Source organism: Dunckerocampus dactyliophorus, chromosome 14 (genome assembly GCF_027744805.1).
Source record: "Dunckerocampus dactyliophorus isolate RoL2022-P2 chromosome 14, RoL_Ddac_1.1, whole genome shotgun sequence".
NCBI lineage: Eukaryota > Metazoa > Chordata > Actinopteri > Syngnathiformes > Syngnathidae > Dunckerocampus > Dunckerocampus dactyliophorus.
Window position 1 is genome coordinate 10,544,058 of NC_072832.1, and position 20,978 is coordinate 10,565,035.

The 20,978-nt window shown below is 40.2% G+C and overlaps 2 protein-coding genes across 10 annotated transcripts in view; both read left to right on the forward strand.

Annotated features, from left to right (window-relative positions):
- lyst (lysosomal trafficking regulator) overlaps positions 1 to 1,578 on the forward strand; it is a 51,305-nt gene extending 49,727 nt beyond the window's left edge. For 7 of the 8 annotated variants that reach the window (XM_054798711.1, XM_054798716.1, XM_054798709.1 and 4 more), the window contains one exon: positions 28 to 1,577. In XM_054798711.1, the coding sequence (XP_054654686.1) occupies positions 28 to 166 (139 nt within the window). In that variant the 3' untranslated portion in view covers positions 167 to 1,577. Of the gene's footprint in view, positions 1 to 27 lie in introns of all 8 variants that reach the window. The other variant, XM_054798712.1, reaches the window with a different exon arrangement.
- A 1,270-nt stretch (positions 1,579 to 2,848) lies between these two features.
- Positions 2,849 to 17,638, forward strand: LOC129194342 (guanine nucleotide-binding protein G(I)/G(S)/G(O) subunit gamma-4). 2 transcript variants are annotated; one of them, XM_054799510.1, is made up of 4 exons: positions 2,849 to 3,319; positions 4,470 to 4,499; positions 4,706 to 4,812; positions 15,952 to 17,638. In XM_054799510.1, the coding sequence occupies exons 3-4, from the start codon at positions 4,714 to 4,716 to the stop codon at positions 16,078 to 16,080; spliced, it is 228 nt and encodes a 75-aa protein (XP_054655485.1). In that variant the 5' UTR covers positions 2,849 to 3,319; positions 4,470 to 4,499; positions 4,706 to 4,713; the 3' UTR covers positions 16,081 to 17,638. The 2 variants fall into 2 exon arrangements, with proteins under 2 accessions (XP_054655485.1, XP_054655484.1); XM_054799509.1 differs by lacking the exon at positions 4,470 to 4,499 and having other exon boundaries at positions 2,858 to 3,319.
- The last annotated feature ends 3,340 nt before the right edge of the window (positions 17,639 to 20,978 follow it).

Sequence of the window (20,978 nt, forward strand, 5' to 3'; positions counted from 1 at the left end):
GTGTGACAAGTCTTCTGTTTGCCACAGCCTGACGTACTCGTGTGACGGGCACCACCTGTACACAGCCAACAGCGAGGGCACGGTGATGGCGTGGTGTCGGCGGGACCAGCAGCGCATGAAGCTGCCCATGTTCTACTCTTTCTTAAGCAGCTATGCCGCAGGCTGAGCTTGTATGTGTGTGCGCGCATGTGTGAGAGATGTTTACTATCACCCAGGGGTGTCCTCGCTCCTCCCATGGAGAGAAACAAATGACAACCTCAAATATCCTGCTTGACTTTTAACGCAAGCCCTCCCAGCCATATTATATAAATATATATATATTATACAGAGCGTACATAGAGGAATGTTTGGGTTGGTGGACTTGTGGCTGCAACAGACACTTTAAACACAATGCATTTCTGCATGTGGCTTTCTTCTGTTTCCTGTCTTTTTTTTTCCTCTCTCTCCATTAAGCTGCTAGCTTGGCTAAATAGCCAAACGTTCCGTCTGTGGGCTTGTCTGCTCCTCTTTGTGATGGGCCAAGATGTCCTACTACTGCATGCCAGAACGACACTTGACTGTATGGAGGTGACATGCTCCTCCTTGCAACTGTCCTTTCAGTCTATTGTGTGGTACTGATACGCCTTTTATTTATGACCTCGTCTTCAGCCCATTGCACTACATTGAAAGCCATCAGCCAGCAACATGAAGTATATTTCAGTAGATTTAAAACCTTCCCGAAGCATGTCTTCTTCCTTCCCCGATCGATCATGCTCTGTGCTCTCTAACAGGCGACCAAGCATCTCTGCTTTCCTGCAGATATTCTTTCCATTCCCCGTCTACTTTGCTGCACATTGTTCATTATCGTGGCACTTTTTTCTTTTGGTTTAATATTCACAGCCTGTCAACTTCGATCATCTCACAGAGAGCAATATCTGATGACATGCAATAGGTCTTTTTTTTTTTTTTTTTTTTCAACTTTTTTTTTTTTTTTTGCCTTTTGAGCCTACCGCAGCAATGTCTTACATTTCACTCGTTTACAAGAAAGGGAATATTTGTTATGAAGGAGCGTTTTTCTCCTTGTGTTACTGTCTTGATTTCCTCGCCTCTTTACTGTGCTTACATGTGCATACATTTACACATTTTACCACAACCGTAGATCATCGTTTTTTTTCTCTCTTGCTACAAAAAGCAGCATGAAGAAATATGCGGTATAATCATTAAAAAAAAAATAAATGTTTTTTTTTTCTCCTCTATGTACATTTGAGCTATGCAGAAATGAAGCTTGTGTAAAGTTGTAAAAAAAACAAACATCTTTTGTTGGATTGAATTAACCTCATTGGGCTCGGTTGTGCAGTTGGGACCGAAAGTTTTGTTTGTAATATATGTGTGTGTGTGTGTGTGTGTGTGTGTGTGTGTGTGTGCACGTGTGTGTATATAAACCAAATGATGACTATAAATATTTGAAGACCTGTTTCACCGCCTGTGTCAGTTTCTTGGCAACAGTTAAAAAACACACAAAAGCAATAGCTTTAAAAATATATACTGTTTATATAGGTTATGAATTTGTATTTGATTGAGGGATGTCTCCTGTATGGCCACCAGGGTTGCACACATCTCAGAAGGGATTTTTGTTCACTCTTCTTTACAGATGCCCTCCAAATCCTAAGTGTTTTGATTCTGTTGCTTGGCAACCTGAGGTTTCTGCTTTCTCCACAGATTTTTTTTTTGAATGGGATTAAATCCGGAGACTGACTAGGTTACTCCAGGATGTTAATGTGCTTATTTTTGAGCCACTCTTCTGTTGCCCTGGCCGTATGGTAGAAGACCCATCCACAACCCATCTATGGTTTTCCTGTGCCTTCTTCCACCCTTAGCAAGAGAAACAGCCCCAAAACAGAATGTTTCCACCTCTGTATTCGACAGTAGGGATGGTGGTGTTGGGGGGTTATATTCTGCATTTGTCTGCCTCCAAACATGTCGGGTCGAGTTGATGCCAAAGAGCTACATTTTGGCTCCATTTGACCATATAGCTTTCTCCCAAGCCTTCTCTGGATCACTCACTGTTCACTGCTAAACGTCAGACGGGCCTTCTTGTGCAAGGCGGGAACATTGTGGGCACTGCAGGATGTCAATCCATTACAGTGAAGTGTGTTACTAATGTTTTAATGTGGGACCCTTGAGATCATTAGCCACCTCCTCCTCGTTATTCTTGGCTAGCCACTCACTTTTCTCACAATCATCCTGACCCCGCGAGGCGATGTCTTGCATGGAGCTCCTGAGCGAGGGCGATTGACCGTTTTCCTGTATTTATTCCATTTCCGAATTATTGAGTTACTTTCTCACCAAGCTTATTGTGGATGGACTTGTAGGCCATTCCATTCTTGTGCAGGTTTGAGGTTCTTCCACAGTTGTTTGGCCTTCTGGTTTGTGTGGAGGAGACTGTTTCTTTGACAAGTGTCTTTTATCCACTGTTGAGATTTGAGTACATCTTAAAGGGACAGGACTAAATTGTGTGTTTCATGGGCACTTAAGGGATCAAATACGTATTTCCCCTCAATAAAATTACACATTAATTCACCATTTTTATTGTTTTTTAACATTCTGTATTTGTTAAAATAAACCAAACATAGAAATTATGCAGTTTACATCTGGGGATGAGGGTAAACAATAAACATCAGCAACGCAAACTACAACCACAATAACCAACATAAATAGGTCATTGTAAAGGCAGGTGTACCTAATGATGTGACCGAGTACATAAAAACACTATACAGTACATCGTATACAGTGCATGGAAGTGGTTGTCATGACGTTCCGGCTGTTACTATGAGGGGGAGGCGGGTGTGGCTGTGATGTCAAAGCTGATGAAGATGAAGGGGGGGAAGCCTGCAAATCACTGACGTCTCCTCCTGCTCCTGCTGCTGCAACGACGCTCATCAAGAAGCCATTTCTGTTGCGTTCAGGGTCCAGCCTACGCGGTCGGAGAACGCACACTCCTGCTCCGACACAGCGTGAATCTCGTCATACGGAGGTGTCCCCCCCCACCACCACCACCGCCTCCCTCTCTCTTGCTAGCATATCATCGAGCCCAGGCAACAGTGGTGTTCACCGAGATCACCTCCTCCTCTTCTTCCTCGGAACACGCACGACTCACGGAGCGGACCTGCCGAGGCCACATTCCAGCATTCCTACAGCGCGATCCACCGCGACGAGGCTGTGGGGGGGTTTCCTCCTCGCTTTTTTTTTTAAAGCATTTGACAAATCCTCTTTGTGTGCGTATAGGGTGGAGTCAACCGGAATTCTCCAATTTGGGAAAAAAAACACCGACACACACTAGGTAAGCCTCCATCAATGATGCAGAGCTGATAATTAGACACCATCTCCATCCTTTTCTCCATGTCCCGCTTATCCACTATTGAATATCGTCCATGTTTACCGTCCTCTGTCTGAATGGAGAAGGCCCAGGATGAAAGGCAATTAATTGGCTATACATGGAATCCCCTCTTTCAGTGCATATAAATATTAACCCCTAACATAAGATTATCAATGCATTCAGTTGCACCGCACCCATGATTAGGAAAAGACATTTGTGCTCAGGTGTCATTTCCTGTGGATGCTGCTGACCACGTCATGGGGGAAGGGGGGCAAGCATGGGCCTTTAATAGGAGCAGCACAGATTTGCACTGATCTGTCACAAATAGATCTACAATATGTATGTAAAGCTGCAATATCCCACGTGATGACAGTATTTTTTTTTTTACACGTCTCCACAAAAATATACTGTAGTTATCTGTTCTGTGATGCCTGTTGACTTCCTGGTTGCTGCCATCATGCAACCTTCATTAAACTATACAATTAAACTGAACTGAAATAAAACTACTCAACCTTTAGGCACCAGTAGGAGATCTGGGGAATGGGAGATTTTTGCATGCACATTAACGTGTGATGTTCTGTTAGGGCAGGGGTGTCCAAAGTGTGGCTCGCAGCTGAAATGTTGATACTTACTCATAATAAATCAAAGCTTTGCCTTTACATATATATTTAGCCTTTTAAAAAACTAAAATATACATCAAAATATCAAAGTGGCTCCCCGCACTCTTTCAGTATGTGGCCCTCGGTGGAAAAAGTTTGGACACCCCTATATTAGGTCATACTCACACTAGGCCAGCGCGTTTCCTTGTCCCATCACTTAATCACTTCCATTTTGCTGTATTATTTTCCCTGACAGAATAATTGTGAGTCGTGTTTTGATGTGCAAGGTCTGTCAGTTACATGCAAGAGGAGCGATTGCGCAAATTGAATGACATAAACGTAGTCGGGGTGAGCAAGCATGCTGTGGCTTTCACTTTTAGAATTTTTTGAGTCTTACTATTTATATGTATTATTACACGTGGCGGTTGTTGTTTAGAACTTTCGAGGAGCGCCCTTTTATGTCTCAGTAATTGCTGGTTCTATGGTTATCATCACACTTTTCCATCATTTTCCAGAAAACCTCCCTGACTGGCATCACAAAAAAAGTAAGAAAAAGCAACAACAACAAAAAACACACACTCACTTCTGAAGTCTCATGAGATTTGCTGAGTTCTCATGTGATGTCACGCATTGATGACGTGGCAGCTTTTCAGATTGACATCAGACAAATTGTGCGACTTCTAGGGTTTAAGTGGAGGTTCTGCTGTGTTAAGGTATGACCAGATAATGATGCTTGAATATCCTGTCACAGGAAGCACCATGAAGGACGGTATTGCCAACAACAGCACAGCCAGCATCTCCCAAGCTAGGAAAGCTGTGGAGCAGCTCAAGATGGAGGCTTGCATGGACAGGATAAAGGTATGAAGCTTGAAGTGTGTTTGCTTCTTATTAAAACAAAGATAAATTCCAACTTTTCCACTGAAACGTGTGAAATATTTGTGTATGCTTTATAAATGTAGATACACTGTGAGAAAAGCAAAGCATTTGGTATTGATTGGTCATCATGGCCTACCCTCTTAGCCTAGCCTATCTTAGCCTAGCCTATCTTAGCCTACCATATCCTAGCCCTTTTATGTCCAAACTTGGTCAAAAATGAATTACTGTGTTGCTAGGCAATATTTGCTTTACTGACACATATTAATTAATGTTGTCATTTTAATTCAATACAATTATTTTATCAGCAGTTGGCATATTATTGGCTGAAAAACAACAAGTTGCTAGCATAGCATATATGAGGGGGAAGGAGTGGGTACAGGCCCGCCCACTTCTGGGAAGAGACAGGAAGTCTATATTAACAAAATTCTAAGCATTATTATTCACAAAATATTCAATAGACATAGCTTAACTTGTTTTTTTTTGCGAACGGTGTCCTATAAACTTTACTCAGTTAATTAAAAAATGTAATTTTCCACAGAAATGGTTACACTATATGAGTGGCGGACAGTGCATTTGGTACCTGGGCCTTCAGCGGGTTGGCCAGAATTTGTTTCACAAGACACAGTAAGAGCCAGTATCAAAAACCAAAACAATAATGTTAATAAATATGTGCCCTAGCGTGGTTTAAAACCAGTGTAGAGTGACGCCGTGAAAAAACAATCACATTTGGGCCCCCTGGGCAGCTTTGGTCATGACATTATGTGGCAAAGTGGTTGAAATCTTTCATTTTATTTTGTTATTAGTGGCAGAGCAGAAAGGAAGTTTGGCATGAAATTTCACGTACAGCACCCCGTCATTCATTCATGCCATTGACATTTTACAACACTTTTTGATTCTCATCTATTAAGGGACAAATTGTTCTGTGACAAACGGGACACGTAATGTTTCTAAATGCTGGATGAGTGCGTTTTTAAACACGGCCCTAGTCTTCTACTTTTTATTTCTCCTCTCTCCTTTCTTCCTTTCCTTTTTATTTTAGTACTGGGCAACGTTGTCGTGTACTGGCTGCTACGAAGCACCGACTCCAAACCATTTCATGCAGATATAGGGGGGTGGTTGGTCATTATGGATGTTTACTTTTTGGTCATTGGTGGAGTTAACTTTTACTGCCAAAAAGAGGTAAAAAGATAACAAAAGTATATTTAATTTGTACCTGTTCTTTTGGGGGCCATTGGAATTGTCCTAGTCACCAATACGCCTGACTTACATTACTGCTAGTAGCTTTGAGTCGGTGACTAATGTCCACCGAGGATCTGCGGTACACCGGTGCTTGTAAAGTTGGCGTTCAGCATAACTAGGTTCAGACAATTCCAAATTCCATCTACACTACAACATCATCTGAAGCAGTTCACAATCAATATGTATCTAATAACATGACAAAAACATAAAACCTTTGAAGTAAAATACATCTACTCACCAGAGATGTCAAGTTCCTCCTCCACAGTCAGCCAATGTGGGCGTATCTTGTTGAACAGTGTTGCAATGATCAACCAATTGGGATTGGGAGGCATGATTCTTTACTCAGATCAACCAATCAGAACTGGGGGCCTGCATGCTGGCCCCTAGAGGCAAATCAAGGACCAACACTCCTGATTCTGAAGGCTCTGGGGAGATTCCGTTGATATGGCAACACGTAGAAGCTGAAATCTGATTGGACAAAAAAATCTAACATTACACATACACTACTGGAAGCTCTGCTGCCAAGAAACATGCTACGAAATGAATATAATAGAATGTTCTGAATAAATAAATATAATTTAATGGAACAAATACTACAATTTAAGTATAGGTCAGTGCTTCTGGTAATGGTTAGGCCAGCAGAGAAGGCTTTGCTGGACCTGACTGCACAGCCATCAGCCATCACCAAATAGCGGACCTCGGTCCAGATACGGATCCTGTGATGGCCCTTTACGGTCCCATGATCAATTCAAGTGAATGGGGAAATATATAATAATGTTAACATATAATCATGCTAGCGGACAGATCGCAGCAGCAGATTACGAGCATAATGGCTTCAGTTATTACGGTTCTGGAACGGCAAACGCGGTGACGTCACTCAAAATGAGCCAATGAAATTGTTTGTTTACTCCCCGAGAAGTGAATGAGAGAATCACGGCTTGCTTCAAAGTAAGAAAAGTTGCTAAGAAAAGCGGACATTTGAACGTGAATGAATGGACCAATACATGTTTATTCTGCCAGTGTCCGGTGCCAAACCGCTGTGCCTCATACAGTATGCTCCGAAACTGTAGCGCCGGTCAAAAGCGGGAATGTGACGCGCCACACAGATCATTCGAAGTGTCCACCTAAGTCTGACGTGAGAGCGCGGATAATAACGTAGCTTATAGCCCCGTCTGAAAAATCTCCGATCGTCATAACACGTTAATTTACAGCACAGCAACGTGCAAATGAGTGTTCACTAAGGACAAAATAAAAAGTCCTTCTCTTCACTGACGGGGAGAGTTGTGAATGCTTCTGCTGCAGAGACCTTACTCATTAGTAAACAAAAAGAGAAAATTGTGTGATAAAATAAAGCAAATCCCAATGTCAGCTACAACAATAACAAGAAAATCTGAAACTCTAACAGAGGATGTACTGATGCAGCTTTTATTTTAAAGTGACATTTTATTTATTGTATTGTTTGTACAGTCAAACCTTTTATTATTTATGTGACATTTGGTCCTGTTTTCTTTTAAACACAATGTAGTTGCCAAGTTAACCGTGTTGTATTGAAACTATAGGGAGATGTGCAGGGTGTCTTTACGTTTGCTTTTCACATGAGCTAGTTAGCTTGACGCAATTTAAGGCAAAATGCAGTTCGGACCTTCAATGTGAAAAAATGTGCATAAACTGACCTTAATCAATTTTAATTGAAGACAACTGATATAGACCATAATCTTCCTACCAAGTCTGTTTCTCTATATGGTTTTGCTATTTCTTCCTTGTTGCAAGACATTGTAGCACATTGAGGTTAGTCAATGATCCATCCATCCATTTTCTATACCGCTTCTCCTCAATAGGGTCGCGGCGCAAACAACCATTCACACTCACATTCATACCTATGGACAATTTAGAGTCACCAATTTTTGGATGTGGGAGGAAACCGGAGTACCCGGAGAAAGCCCACGCACACATGGGGAGAACATGCAAACTCCACACAGAAATGCCCAAGGGAGAGTAGAACCCAGGTCTTCCCAATCGCCAGACTGTTACTGTGTTGGCCAACATGCTAACCACTGGACCACCGTGCGGCCCGTTAGTCAATGATGAGGACGCTATTCCAGTCCATTGATGCTGTTCAAATTGTCTCTCCTCAAACACAACACATACAGTAGATGCCCGTAATTCTTAGGAATTAAACCTGAGAAAACCCGCAAATGTTAAATAGTAATTGAGATGTCCATAAAAATGTACGAATGTCTCAAGTCATACAAAGTCCGTTTTGGAATGTTGGTCGGATTTCAAAAAATGTTTTCTCCTTATAGGGTATGATAGAATTTGAAATAAGCTGTTACAGGGTCAAACTGCCGCCATCATAAAACCTTATGAACAGGCAACGGGCAATGTTTGAAGTAGCATTTTGACATGATTAACATAACGTAATTAGTTAATACACTTTTTAAACACTATTAACTTTAACAAGGGTAATAAAAGTTGTACTGCTAATGCGCCGCACATCTCATTTTTAAAACAAGCGTAACAGTTAACCACTGTATAGCGTCAAATCAATATAACACAACAATAAACAACAGCAGCCTGCTATTTGTGGCTAGCTGGCTCATTGTTGCGTGACCGTATCAGTCGCATGTTTCAGATGTTTTGTCAGGTAGCACAGTGACAGGTGTGTGTGTTCAAATCTCCACTTGGACATCTCTGTGTCGTTAACTGGAGGCTCTAAATGAATGTGACTGTGAATGGCTGTCAATATGTGCCCTGTTACTGACTGATGACCGGACCCAGATCGTCTGGGAGAGGCTCCATCTAACCCGCGACCCTGAATAAGATAAGCAGTACAACATGTGTTTTTTATCGAAAATGATTGCCAGAAATACAGTATGTCTGTCAAACTTGTCCGTTTGCCCACGTATTATTTTCTGTTAAGCAGTTAGACAGAGTGGTTCTTTTAGAGTTTGGACACTATAGACAGATTCCGGCCAGGGAATCCTTTAATTATCTTTATTATGTGTGTGAGGGTGGTTTATTTGTTTGTAGAGTACACACATAACGATGAAAAACTCAGTTTCTGCCTCATTACTCCCTCTTAGTGCGGTGCCCGTTCACTACTGAAGGCATTCAAGCACACTGCGTGTTTCTGAAAGTTCTGTGTGCAAGTGCCTGATCTTTGATAAAGTGGTGAGAAACATTATTGAGTTCAAGAAAGAACTCATCACAAAGTACGAAGGTAGCATCTGTTACAATGGGATTGTAATGTAAGTTAAGTAGTTAACACATGTTACAGGGGGGGTGTTTTAAGCTAGACACATTCCAGAAGCTGAGCTGGGTCAGTGTGTGTAATAGTGATTGTACCTGCTGCTGAAGTTTACAATAAAGTTCAAGTGAGCAAGTATACAACTCTAACCATCCACTCCTTAAAGATATGTTTGTAACGGACTCGAGTGCAACATCGTCCACGTGGCTCTTGCGCCCCTCTCATCCTCCCTCCACTCATCAGCGTGTTCACCACAAAGTCTTTGATAAAGATGAAAGTAATGTTAAATGTTCATTTCTCCATTTTATCAGCCATTGGTGTGTACAGTGGTGTGAAAAAGTGTTTGACCCCTTCCTCATTTTTTTGTCACACATAAATGTTTTTAGATCATCAAACAAATTTATATATTAGTCAATGACAACACAACTGAACACAAAATGCAGTTTTTAAATGAAACTTTTTATTATGAAGGGAGAAAAAAAATCCACACCTACATGGTCCTGTGTGAAAAAGTAATTCACTCCCCCATTAAAACATAACTGTGGTTTATCACACCTGAGTTCAAGTAGAAAAAGTTATAAAGCCATTTCTAAAGCTTTGGAACTGCAACAAACCACAGTGAGAGAGCCATTATCCACAAATGGCGAAAACATGGACCAGTGGTGAACCTTCCCAGGAGTGGCCGGCCAACCAAAATTACTCATTGCAAGTTATCGCAAACGCTTGATTGCAGTTGTTGCTGCTAAGGGTGGCCCAACCAGTTATTAGGTTTAGGGGCAATCACTTTTTCACAGAGGGCCATGTAGGTTTGGATTTTTGTTCTCCCTTAATAAAAAAAAGTTTCATTTAAAAACTGCATTTTGTGTTCAGTTGTTTTGTCATTGACTGATATTTAAATTTGTTTGGTAATCTGAAACATTTAAGTGCGACAAACATGCAAAAAATGTAAAAAATCAGGAAGGAGGCACACACTTTTTCATGCCACTATATGTCACATTGTTTTCTGCTAGTAAAACCATCGTTATTCTCTATAAAATTTATTTTTTGTTCATATTTCTGGGTGTCTGGAACGGATAAATTAGATTTGCATGATTTCCTTTGGAAAAAAATGCTTCAATTTTTGTACATTTTGGTTTTCGTCTGACCTTTTTGGAAGGCATTAATGACGAAAACCCAGGTCCCACTGTATGATGGAAGTTGCGGTGCTTTATCTCATCTTGTCACCTTATCAGTTAGATTGTTTGTCTTCTATGCGTACAATAATCGATTAGGACAGGAAGCTTTGAATTACAGCATTTGAAAATTCTTTTAGACATTACGTGGTTAAATATTGACTTTTGAGCCCGGTGTGGTTTTTAGCCATCCTCAATTTCCATAAGCTTTAGCTTGCAGTATTTTTTGTGTGTCAAGTTTCAGGAGTGCGATGGAGAATTAAAAGTTTGCGTCATCATGTCGTTCATTATGCCTGCCGACGTGTGTTCTGAGAAAGATTTCCCCACAGTGGAAAGGCTGCTCGCTCAGCATCGCAGACAAGACTGGAACCCTGCCATGCAGCTTCATCGCTCCTCATCATCCTGCATACACACTCAGCACAACTGAAGCTGCTTGCAGGAAGGAAACTCTGTATTATAAACATAGATTATCCCAAACCTACCATCAACATTCGTTGCCCTTATCATTGATCTGGTGTTTGACGTTGTGTTATAATACCATGTAGCCATAGTGATATTGTTTCAGCCCACATTGGCAGAGTTTAAAAGAGGAACAATTCTTCCTCATTATTGGTCCTCAGTCATGTGACTTCTACATTACATTAGTTAGTGTTGATCACCACAATAGTCATGGTTGTTTATATGTTACACTCTTTAACCATTCACATATCCATTGACCCATACATCCCCCCATTCATCATGCATGTGTCCCTTCACACTTCTGTTTATCTACTCACACATCCTTTGACCCATACATCTCCCCATTCATCCCTGTGTCTATCCATTCACACATCCGGTCATCCACTCATGCATTCATTGACCCACACGTCCCTCCATTCGTCCATGCATCTGTCCACTCACCCATCCGTTTATCCACTCACGTATCCATCGAGCCATACATCCCCACCATTTGTCCATGCATCTGTCTACTCGCACATCCGTTTATCCACTCACACGTCATCAACGCATACGTCCCCCCCATTTGTCATCCATCTGTCCACTCACCCATTCATTTATCCACTCACACATCCATCGAGCCATACATCCCCACCATTTGTCCATACATCTGTCCAGTCACACATCCGTTTATCCACTGACAGATCCATCAGCTAACACCCGCCTTACATCCATGCATCTGTCTATTTGTTTACCTACTCACACACCCATTCATCCATCAAGGTATGAATGCATACAATTTGGAGATAATTCGCAATTTCTGTGACTGCTGGTTACACTAAAAATTCTCCATGATGACATACCCAATGATACATCATGAATAAAATAGAAATCGTATAATTTTTTTAGCCTTTGTAACGTGTCTAGTCAGATAGGCAAATGCGTATGATTTATTTCATCAAACAGCTTGTGAAGTTAAGTGCATCAATGAATGAAAGCAGCATAAACAGCAGAGACGGACGCAGTAAAAAGCATTGTTGTCAGTGTCTGGTGGTTTTCTAGATTTAATTAAGGGACGTGACAACTCGAAGTGTGTATCAGACAAGAGCAGCGGCCCATTCAGGGACCTTCTCATTAATCGCTCAATCAGCCAAAGGAACATGAACTGTGTTAATTAGAAGGACTCTGTGCATCATGGGGCTGCAGTGTAATTACAGCCAGTCTGGACCTTAACCACACACACACACACACACATACACACACACACACACACACACACACACTGACTTTCTCAGCAGAAAACCTACCTAAATCTGCACTATAATTCACTTTGATTATCAGAGTAATTATGTGGTTTATCCTCATCGTAATGAAAGTTCTTCTTAATATTCTCCTTTGTGCAGACTTGAGTACTGTCATAACTAAATGAGGTTATCTAGAGAAGACTATGGAACAATAACGACTACTAGGAATATTAGGGCCACACTGAAATAATAGTCCTGCAATTGGCTGGCGACCAGTCCAGGGTGTGCCCTGCTTCTCGCCCAAAAAGTCAGCTGGGATAGGCTCCAGCATACCCCCGCGACCCTAGTAAGGACAAGCGGCATAGAAAATGGATGGATGAAATAATAGTCAAATAAACCAATGTTTGCATTATATTAATGGTGTCATTAAATAGTATGTCATTTAACTTATCCTTGTAGTTACCACTTTATTCTTGTAAAAAAATAACACTGTTCTCTCGTAATATTAAGTATTTTTTGTCATAACACTGTTATTGTGATGATATTAGTCTCATTAAAGTACAACTTTTTAATTGTATTACACTTCATTCGTTATTTTTGTAATATTACAACTTTTTTCATAATAATAAATAAATAGTAAAGTAATAATATATAAAAATATAAAATATATATATATATATATATATATATATATATATTTATATTTATATTATATTATTATATATTATATTATAGATTATAGATTATATATATATTATATATATTATATTATATATTATATATAATATATATATTACATATATATATCCATTCTGATTTTTTTAACACTTCATTGTCATAAAATTTGATTAAGATTAAGTTCCTTGAAATATTTTGACTTTATTCTGGTCACTTCAGTGTGTAAACTTTTATCATGTAAAATAAGACTTTTGTCATATTTTGTATTACAACTTTTTAACATTTTTTTTCAGCTTTACATTATCTTAATTTTAGGTGATATGTGATTGCTTTTAAGTGCTTCGTTTTTTTTTTCACGCCCCACCAAAGCACCCTATTATTCCTAACAGTCCCGTTGAATTAGTTGACATTTAGTAGCAGTATTGATCTTCTTCTGTGCTGTGTCTCGGCATATACAAAGAAAAGAAATAGCCTAGTCTGGCATGCAGTTTGTTGTAGAAAGTTGTGACTTGTCAGCAAAGATGATGTCAACTATGACCTGGGTCATGAGAAGTTGAGTGTGTTGCAGTGACATGTGGACTTATGATGAGTTCAAGTAAGAAGAGCTCTACTGCAGAGGTGGCGTGTCACTTGCATAAATAACACAAATGAGGACGGGAACTTGTGAATGAATTCAATGCGATTGCTGTTTGTCATTTTACAAAAGGAGATTCACAATATATTCCTGGATGAGATGTCCAGTAAGTGGAGGCAGTCATCTTAAGCTCAGGTAGATGCGTCAGAAATAATGTAACTAGAATAATGGTCAGTTTTGGTTGGTAATGTCAGAGAGGAATTTGTTGCTGTTTGTAATATTTTGACCCGCTCATGTCCCTGAATGAGGTAATCCAAGTACTGTACTAGAAACATCTCTCAGCATAATGCAGTGCACTTGTATTCCACTCACAATGAAGATTATTGGTAAATCAATACCGCTCGAAAAGTCAGTCAAAAGTGAGCGCAAGGACTTTATCTGTGTCTCTTGTGTGTAGACTAATATTGTTTACTGTCAAAGCATCGTGTTCATGTAAAAATACACGCCAGTGTATGTAAATACATGCCAGTGTGTGATGTGGCTCCTTAATATAAAAATAGTAGCATAATAATCCTGCTTATTTAGAAGTATAGGACATGGAGTGCTTGCGTGGTTCTGTCTATGTCCTCCTTTTAGATGTCTAAGCGTCGGTCATCACGCTGATGCAGCTGCTCCTCTTCTCTCCATTTGTGAGTGGACCCTGCATTTATATGCACTCTGTAACACCTATAGTCATTTTTCCACTGTGGGAACGAGGCCTGTAGGCAAGGAGGATTTTAAAGTTTGATATCAGACCCATAATAATACGTTAATAATGAGCCAAATAAAGCATCCCAAAATATTTACTCACTTAAAGTAGAATCATCAGTTAAAAAAAAGACATTACAAAAAAGCATGCCATAATATACATTAGTACCTCGCAAAACGTAAACCTCCTTTTACGTAAATTCCACTGAACGTAAAGAATTTATGTAAAGTTTTTGCATTGTATTATGTAAGAAATTCCATATAACACAAAGCGTCATTTCTTTTTTTCAATCAACTTTATTAATGCCCTACAAGTTACACTAACAACACATCAAACCATGGGCATTGAAAAATAACAGTTGGATAACAAAAACACATAAAATAAATCACACAGAAATCGAGATTAAAGAAATAAAAACGTAACATAAAAGTGATAAATAAATAAATAAATAAAAATAAAGATAATAATAATAATAATTAAAGTAAGTTACACCAGGGGACATGAGCAATGAAAATTAAATTGAATTAAGGATATTGAAGTGGGAACACAGATTTATAGTCTTGATAGCTTTCTTGTTATTAGCAGAGGATATTGATTTTGAAGTACAGCTTCAGGTCTTTCATGAAAACATGAAAAAGGTTTTTCACTTTGGCAAATTTAAAGTCGGTGGAAGTTTTTTGTTTTTTTTTAAGTCGGTGCCGAACTTTGATGGTCAGTTTGACGAGTTGCCACAAAGATGCAAACATTAATAACTTGATTATGAGCTTGATTATAATTGGTACGTATGATGACGATGACACCCTGAAGCCATGTGAAAGTCACTTCCTGAATTTCTCACAAAGCCACCCAGTAGCAACAGGAATTTCTTCTCGCAGCTTTAATTGTCATTGTAGTCAAAACTCACAATCAAATTACCTCAGCAGCTCTCTTGGATAAGAGTACAGTAATCCCTCGTTCATCAATATTCAATATTTTTGCAGTTATGACGTAGAAAACCTGTATACGATCCTATTAGAGCCATCTAGACATGAAATAACACCCACATAGTCACATAGCATGTTGGCCACACAGTCAGGAGATCGGGAAGACCTGGGTTTGAATCTCTGCTGTACGTCTCTTGTGTGGAGTTTGCATGTTCTCCCCGTGCGTGGGTTTTCTCCGGGTACTCGGGATTCCTCCCACGTTCCAAAAACATGCACGTTAGGTTAATTGGATACTCTAAATTGTCCACAGGTATGAGTGTGAGTGTGAATGGACAATTTACGATGAGGCGGAATGACACAAATCAGCCTTTTATTACTGTCTACCTTACAGCAAGACGCACTCCACACTCCAGTGCAGCCAACGCAGCTTGGCAACTCTTCTTTGTCGGGTTGGTTCTAACCCGCAGGCATACGCCACTGTCCCCTACAGCCCAAGCCTGAATCACAGCTCAGGACCTTACACAATACTCCCGTCGCTATAATATGATATATAGAAAAACGAAAAAAGAAGAGTACAAATAAAAATATGCACAAAAGGAAGAAAAGCATGTTGACAAACTGCTGGACGTTCACAAATCCTTTTATCACCATTTCTCCTGATGTGTCCCACCAAAGTCCCATGTAAATGTGCAAGCAATGGTTAGCTTCTGTTTCAACAAAGTCAAAAACTACCAACGTCTACTAATTTTACTGACAAAAAGGTATATTTTGTGTTTGTTTTGTTTTTTTTTTTTTTTAAGCAGGGTCGTCTTATGTTCTATCCAGGCCACTAGGGTATCTTCACCTGTCTTGTATCAACAGGTGTCCAAAGCCGCCGCAGACCTGATGGCATACTGCGACGCCCACATACGTGAGGACCCCCTCATCGTGCCCGTCCCTGCTTCCGAGAACCCATTCCGGGAGAAGAAGTTCTTCTGCGCCATCCTCTGATGAGCTGCATGCCGAGCGCCGCAGGCTGCAGGCGTGGCGTCGCCTGGCTTCTCTGTCTTCACCACACCTGAAGCCACTTGCCGTGGGCGTCCAGTTGAGTTTAACCGGGTGGACACTGGTGTTGGTCGGCTCTGTCCTGGCGGCTGAGGGGTTCTACGGGGGGAGCCCGATCTCATGTCTTGTTCAATAGGTTTGTTATTGCTTTGTTATTAGAGAACAGCCTTGCTCAGTGCTTCATGAGGTAAGAGGTGTTTTTTATTTTTATTCCTAACTTTTATTGTGCGAGATGTGAACATGCCTCAGGAAACAGACATGTGCCCACGAAATATCTTCATTTCACGTGAATCATTCATCTCTGTGTTATCTTGAACGTCAGTGCCTTTCAGTGAGCAAGCTTGAAGTATTTGCAGCACACTGCACTGAAAGCACCGCAACAACGTTACACCTGGCTCATTTCACTGCTTTCACTAATGAAACAATTGGAGTCGAGATCCGAACAGCCATCAGATATCTTGCAGAGTGAAGTATTGTGGTGAGAAGAAAGCTCATCTGTTTGTTCAAGCGACACAACATCACTGTGCAAGCCTTTTAGTCCAAATTAGCTAATAAACCTTCCTAGCCCCATCTTGATGCATTCTACCCAGGTTGTTAGTTCCATTTAAGCGTCAATCAGTCTTCCATTTCACCCCACAGCTTCTGATTACAATGCTTTCCCAAGTTGTAGGTGATCACGTGTTTGCCGGGCATGTTTCCTGAGTAAAAGGCAAAGCCTTTGATGCCAAAATGGAGGCCTGCATGTTCCTCTGCTCCTTTTTTTTTTGTTTTTGGACGGCCGCCTCTGTTTCCAAGCAGCTGTTCCAGTGTACAGTATGTTTCGGTGCCAATCCCTGTGAGAGCCGTGTCATCATCACACTGGGCTCCCACACTTTTTTTTTGTTGTTATTTTGGGTTCCGTTCGGGAAGAAAAAGCACACTGTTGAGACATCTCCTTTACATGGTATTAAAATAGCATTTACAAATTTTTATGATGAATTGTCAACGATGGTTTGTTATTATCTTTATTATGAGTAGTTCTTATTGAATATTTGTTGCACAACACTGACTGAGACATGACGTGTAGTGCTACTAAGCTTGTATGATACCTACAGTGGAAATGATGTACAAATCATGCAGTTATTCATAATGTGTGAGTATTTTTTAAAACAAACACAACAATCTGTGAAACTTAAAGTCATTTCCTTCCGGTACTTGAAGATCAATCTTTTTAGAAGAATAATTTCAGTATATGTCTTTATAAAATCCTCAGAATGCCCTCGCGGGTCGCTCACTGATTTCTTAGAATGGTGCCAAATTTTAAATGATAAATCTAACAGCTAAGGATGAATATTGCATGATTTTATTTCTAAAATGGCGACAATTGGTATGATCTGAAATGTTGCCTCTCTGCTGACTTTCTGCACATGCCATCACACTGGAAGTCGGATATGTTGACAACGTGCAGCTGTATTCTTAAATCGTATTATCGTTTTTGTAATAAATAAATGAACAATGCATTTAATTAGCAAGCTTTGTGAATCCTTTGATGGATAAAATGAATTAAAGACGTATATCAAATGTGCTTCATCTCTCGCAATGTCAATTGAGATACCAGTACATTCTGGAGGTGACTTAAACCGGCATTCTATCGGGCCACCACAAGAGGGAGACTCCAAAAGTACATGAGAAGAGATGTGGTGTACTTCTCATGTGATCTACAACAGTGGTCCCAAACGTTTTACAGTCGTGTACCCTTTAAGACATTTCATCTGAAGCCATGCACCCCCTACTCCTGAACACTTAAAGCTATTTTGCATGGTCATATTTTGATAAACTTTCACATAAGGAACGATAAATAGGTAATTATCCTGCGTATCTTTTATTCCAGTTTGATGTTGGCATCCTTCTGTTTGCACGGCTTGAATTTGCACTTTTTTGTCCACTCACGACGGCTATGGTTTAAGTCTGCATATTCATTTGAAGGGGAGCATTTAACAATCATGATAAAGCAGTATGAGAAGTACAAAACTACCGCGGTTCACCTTTCGCAGATTCGCGGTTTCACTGATTTTTTTGTATTTTTTTATTATTACAGCGTATGAACGCTGTTACAGACCGAGAATGGCCCTTTAAGAAGAATTGCATTGTGGGAAGTTGAGTGTCTTCCCTCTCTTTCGCTCTCTCGCTCTCTCTCTCTTTCTCCCCTCTTTGTCTGTCTGCATTGTTCATTGATTTCTGCGTCCTGATTGGTTGTAGATCATTGTCAGTCAATCTCCTTCGTGCTGCCATGTCTCCTACGCACCCGGAACGCAATCGGTTCAGCTGGGTTCTATGCATGTGCATAGAACCTGCATCCCGGTCGGCAGTTACAAATCAGGCATGTGTAATCTATGCCATCCGTCGATCTATTTTCCGGCTGCAAGCAATAAAGCGCCCCCCCCCCACACACACACACACTTACCGTTTGAATGGATGGTGTGTCTCCATTTACAAAAAAAAATCTGATTCCTCAACATTAATCCATCATTGAACTCTGCTTATGGTTGTTTACTCTGAAATATCGCTGCCTTTTGTGTTTTATTTGATTTGTTTATGCGTTATACATAACTGGATATGACGTTTATGTCGGCGCTACGTGCTTTGCGTAGGTTTATACGTAGCTTGGTCTTGGTGGATGTCATAAGACGATAGAAACATCTGCATGCTCATGAAGTATTTTAACAAGAGTCAAGAATTAAATGATGATAACCTCCCAATATATTACATATATGAAGTATGGTTATTGACCATTTATGTTCATTCATACATTTAAAAAATAACTACCACAGCAGATGACGTCGCAAAAGCGCTGTCGTAAAAATTAGCTAAAAAGGAGGAAGTGGCAGTCCTCGCGCATGTGCCGCACCGGTTGTGTTTTGGGTACGTATTGCGTAGTGACAGCTCCTGTGTCATTGCTAGCTTGTAAATTAATCTTCGGTTGGGAGGAGGAGGACTGCAACAATATGTTTTAACAAGGATACAAAAACGCTACAGTACAGCGGAACAGCGCCAGGACAAAATGGCACGGTCACAGGAGCGAAATCCGCGTGAGTGACTTAACTTCTTGTGTCTGACCTGTAGGTCGATCATCAAAATTCAAGTGAACTCTTTTGAGTGTTTAAATGAGAGAAATGTGAGAAAATGTTATTGCCTGTCTGAGAAAAGTGTCTTAAGTGTATGGTGAGCGGTTTTACAGCTTTAAAACATATATAACCATTGTAAAAAAAAAAAAAAAATACTGAAGTTGGCTACGTCGCGGATTTCACTTATTGCAGGATATTTTGGGAACCTATCCCCCGCGATAAATGAGGGAACTGTACATAGAAAGATAAAGCCTCATTTTTGGAGAATCCCCATTCAGTGACAAGTTTTGACGGCAGCCCGTGTGGGGATCGGAACATCAATATAATGAAATCTTCAACATGAAACACTCTTAATGTACAAAATAATCATCAAACTTACTTATTTGCTCACATGATGCACACAGACCAATGAACAACTTCATGCTGTGTCTTCTTTTTGCTCCGCGAGGCGCTCAGGCGCACTTGTAATTGCCGCAAATTGTTTTTCATTTTTATTCACCTACCAATTGGTGTACCCCTCAGGTTACGCGTACCCCACTTTGGGAACCTAAGATCCACAGTATTACCACCTAAAACATCAGAATCTTTATATTAAAGCAAGACCTTCACCGATTTAAAGATTGTGGACAATTTAAGGGAGAGCTAAAATTCACAATTCAGTGAGTGACACAACAGTGGCAATGTCCACTCTTTTTTTTTTTTTTTTTATCTCCGAAGGGTGCAAATCATTCTCCCTGTAGCTGATTTGATGATAACTTCTAGATTAGAAGTACAAACACAACTAAAGCAAAGTCAAGTGAGTGTCTCATAAACTCACCCCAAAAAATTATAGCTTGCTGATGGCAGCAATACCATTTTGATTTGTTTCCACTCATTCTCCCCGCGTGGTGATTTCTTACCTCAAAAGTGTTTGGTCAAGCATTAAACTAAGACCTGCTGTTCACCATGACACTGTAGATGGATTTTATAGTAAAGCTTGTCTACCTCCACTTTGTTCAAATCTGCTTTTTCCCATAGAAACTGATCATTTCCAGAGTCAAACGGTTGCCAAGATGAACTCTTAATTAACTGTACAAGCAGTGTTTCAAGTAACATTTGAACTGTCTTAAACATCAAACACTGTGGAGGTTAAAACTGAAATGAAATAAAAGGACTGACCCCAATAGTATGCAAATAAAATGGCAGAATTAACCAGATCTCCTGTAATGGTACAGCTGCTGCCTTTTAAGGCAGAGGGCGCAGGTTCAAGCCCAGTTGGTCTTTTTAGCTGTTTATATATACATATTAGAATGCACAGAAAAGGGAAAGATATGCATTCATGCCTCACATAAGGATTGTCGACGATAGGCGAAAACAGCGGTAGGGAACCTATGGCTCGGGAGCCAGATTTGGCTCTTTTGATGACTGCATCTGGCTCTCAGACATTTCTTAACACGATAAAATGTATTCAAATTATTTTTTGCTGGAATTTTAAAGTAAAATATTGCAAAAATCTGTGTTAAAAATAGCATTCGAAATGTAAAACTTTCTCGTGCATTTTAATCCACCCATTCATTTTCTACCGCAATGCGGCTGGTCAGAGTCGATGCCGGCTGTCCTTCCCATTTTTTCCAGGCCAGATACCAAAACTCGACTACTGGATAATGCGGTAGCCTGCCCGGGTCATTGAGATGTCAAGAAGTAAACTTCCCTCCTTTAATCAAATAGTTAGCTAGCTAATTCTACAGAGCAAACCCTTTT

Excerpts from the sequence above, each read along its gene's own strand:
- LOC129194342 (XM_054799510.1), top strand. The coding sequence starts at position 4,714 with ATGAAGGACGGTATTGCCAACAACAGCACAGCCAGCATCTCCCAAGCT. Across the intron at positions 4,813-15,951 it reads CTTGCATGGACAGGATAAAG|GTGTCCAAAGCCGCCGCAGA; the intron begins GTATGAAGCTTG and ends TTGTATCAACAG.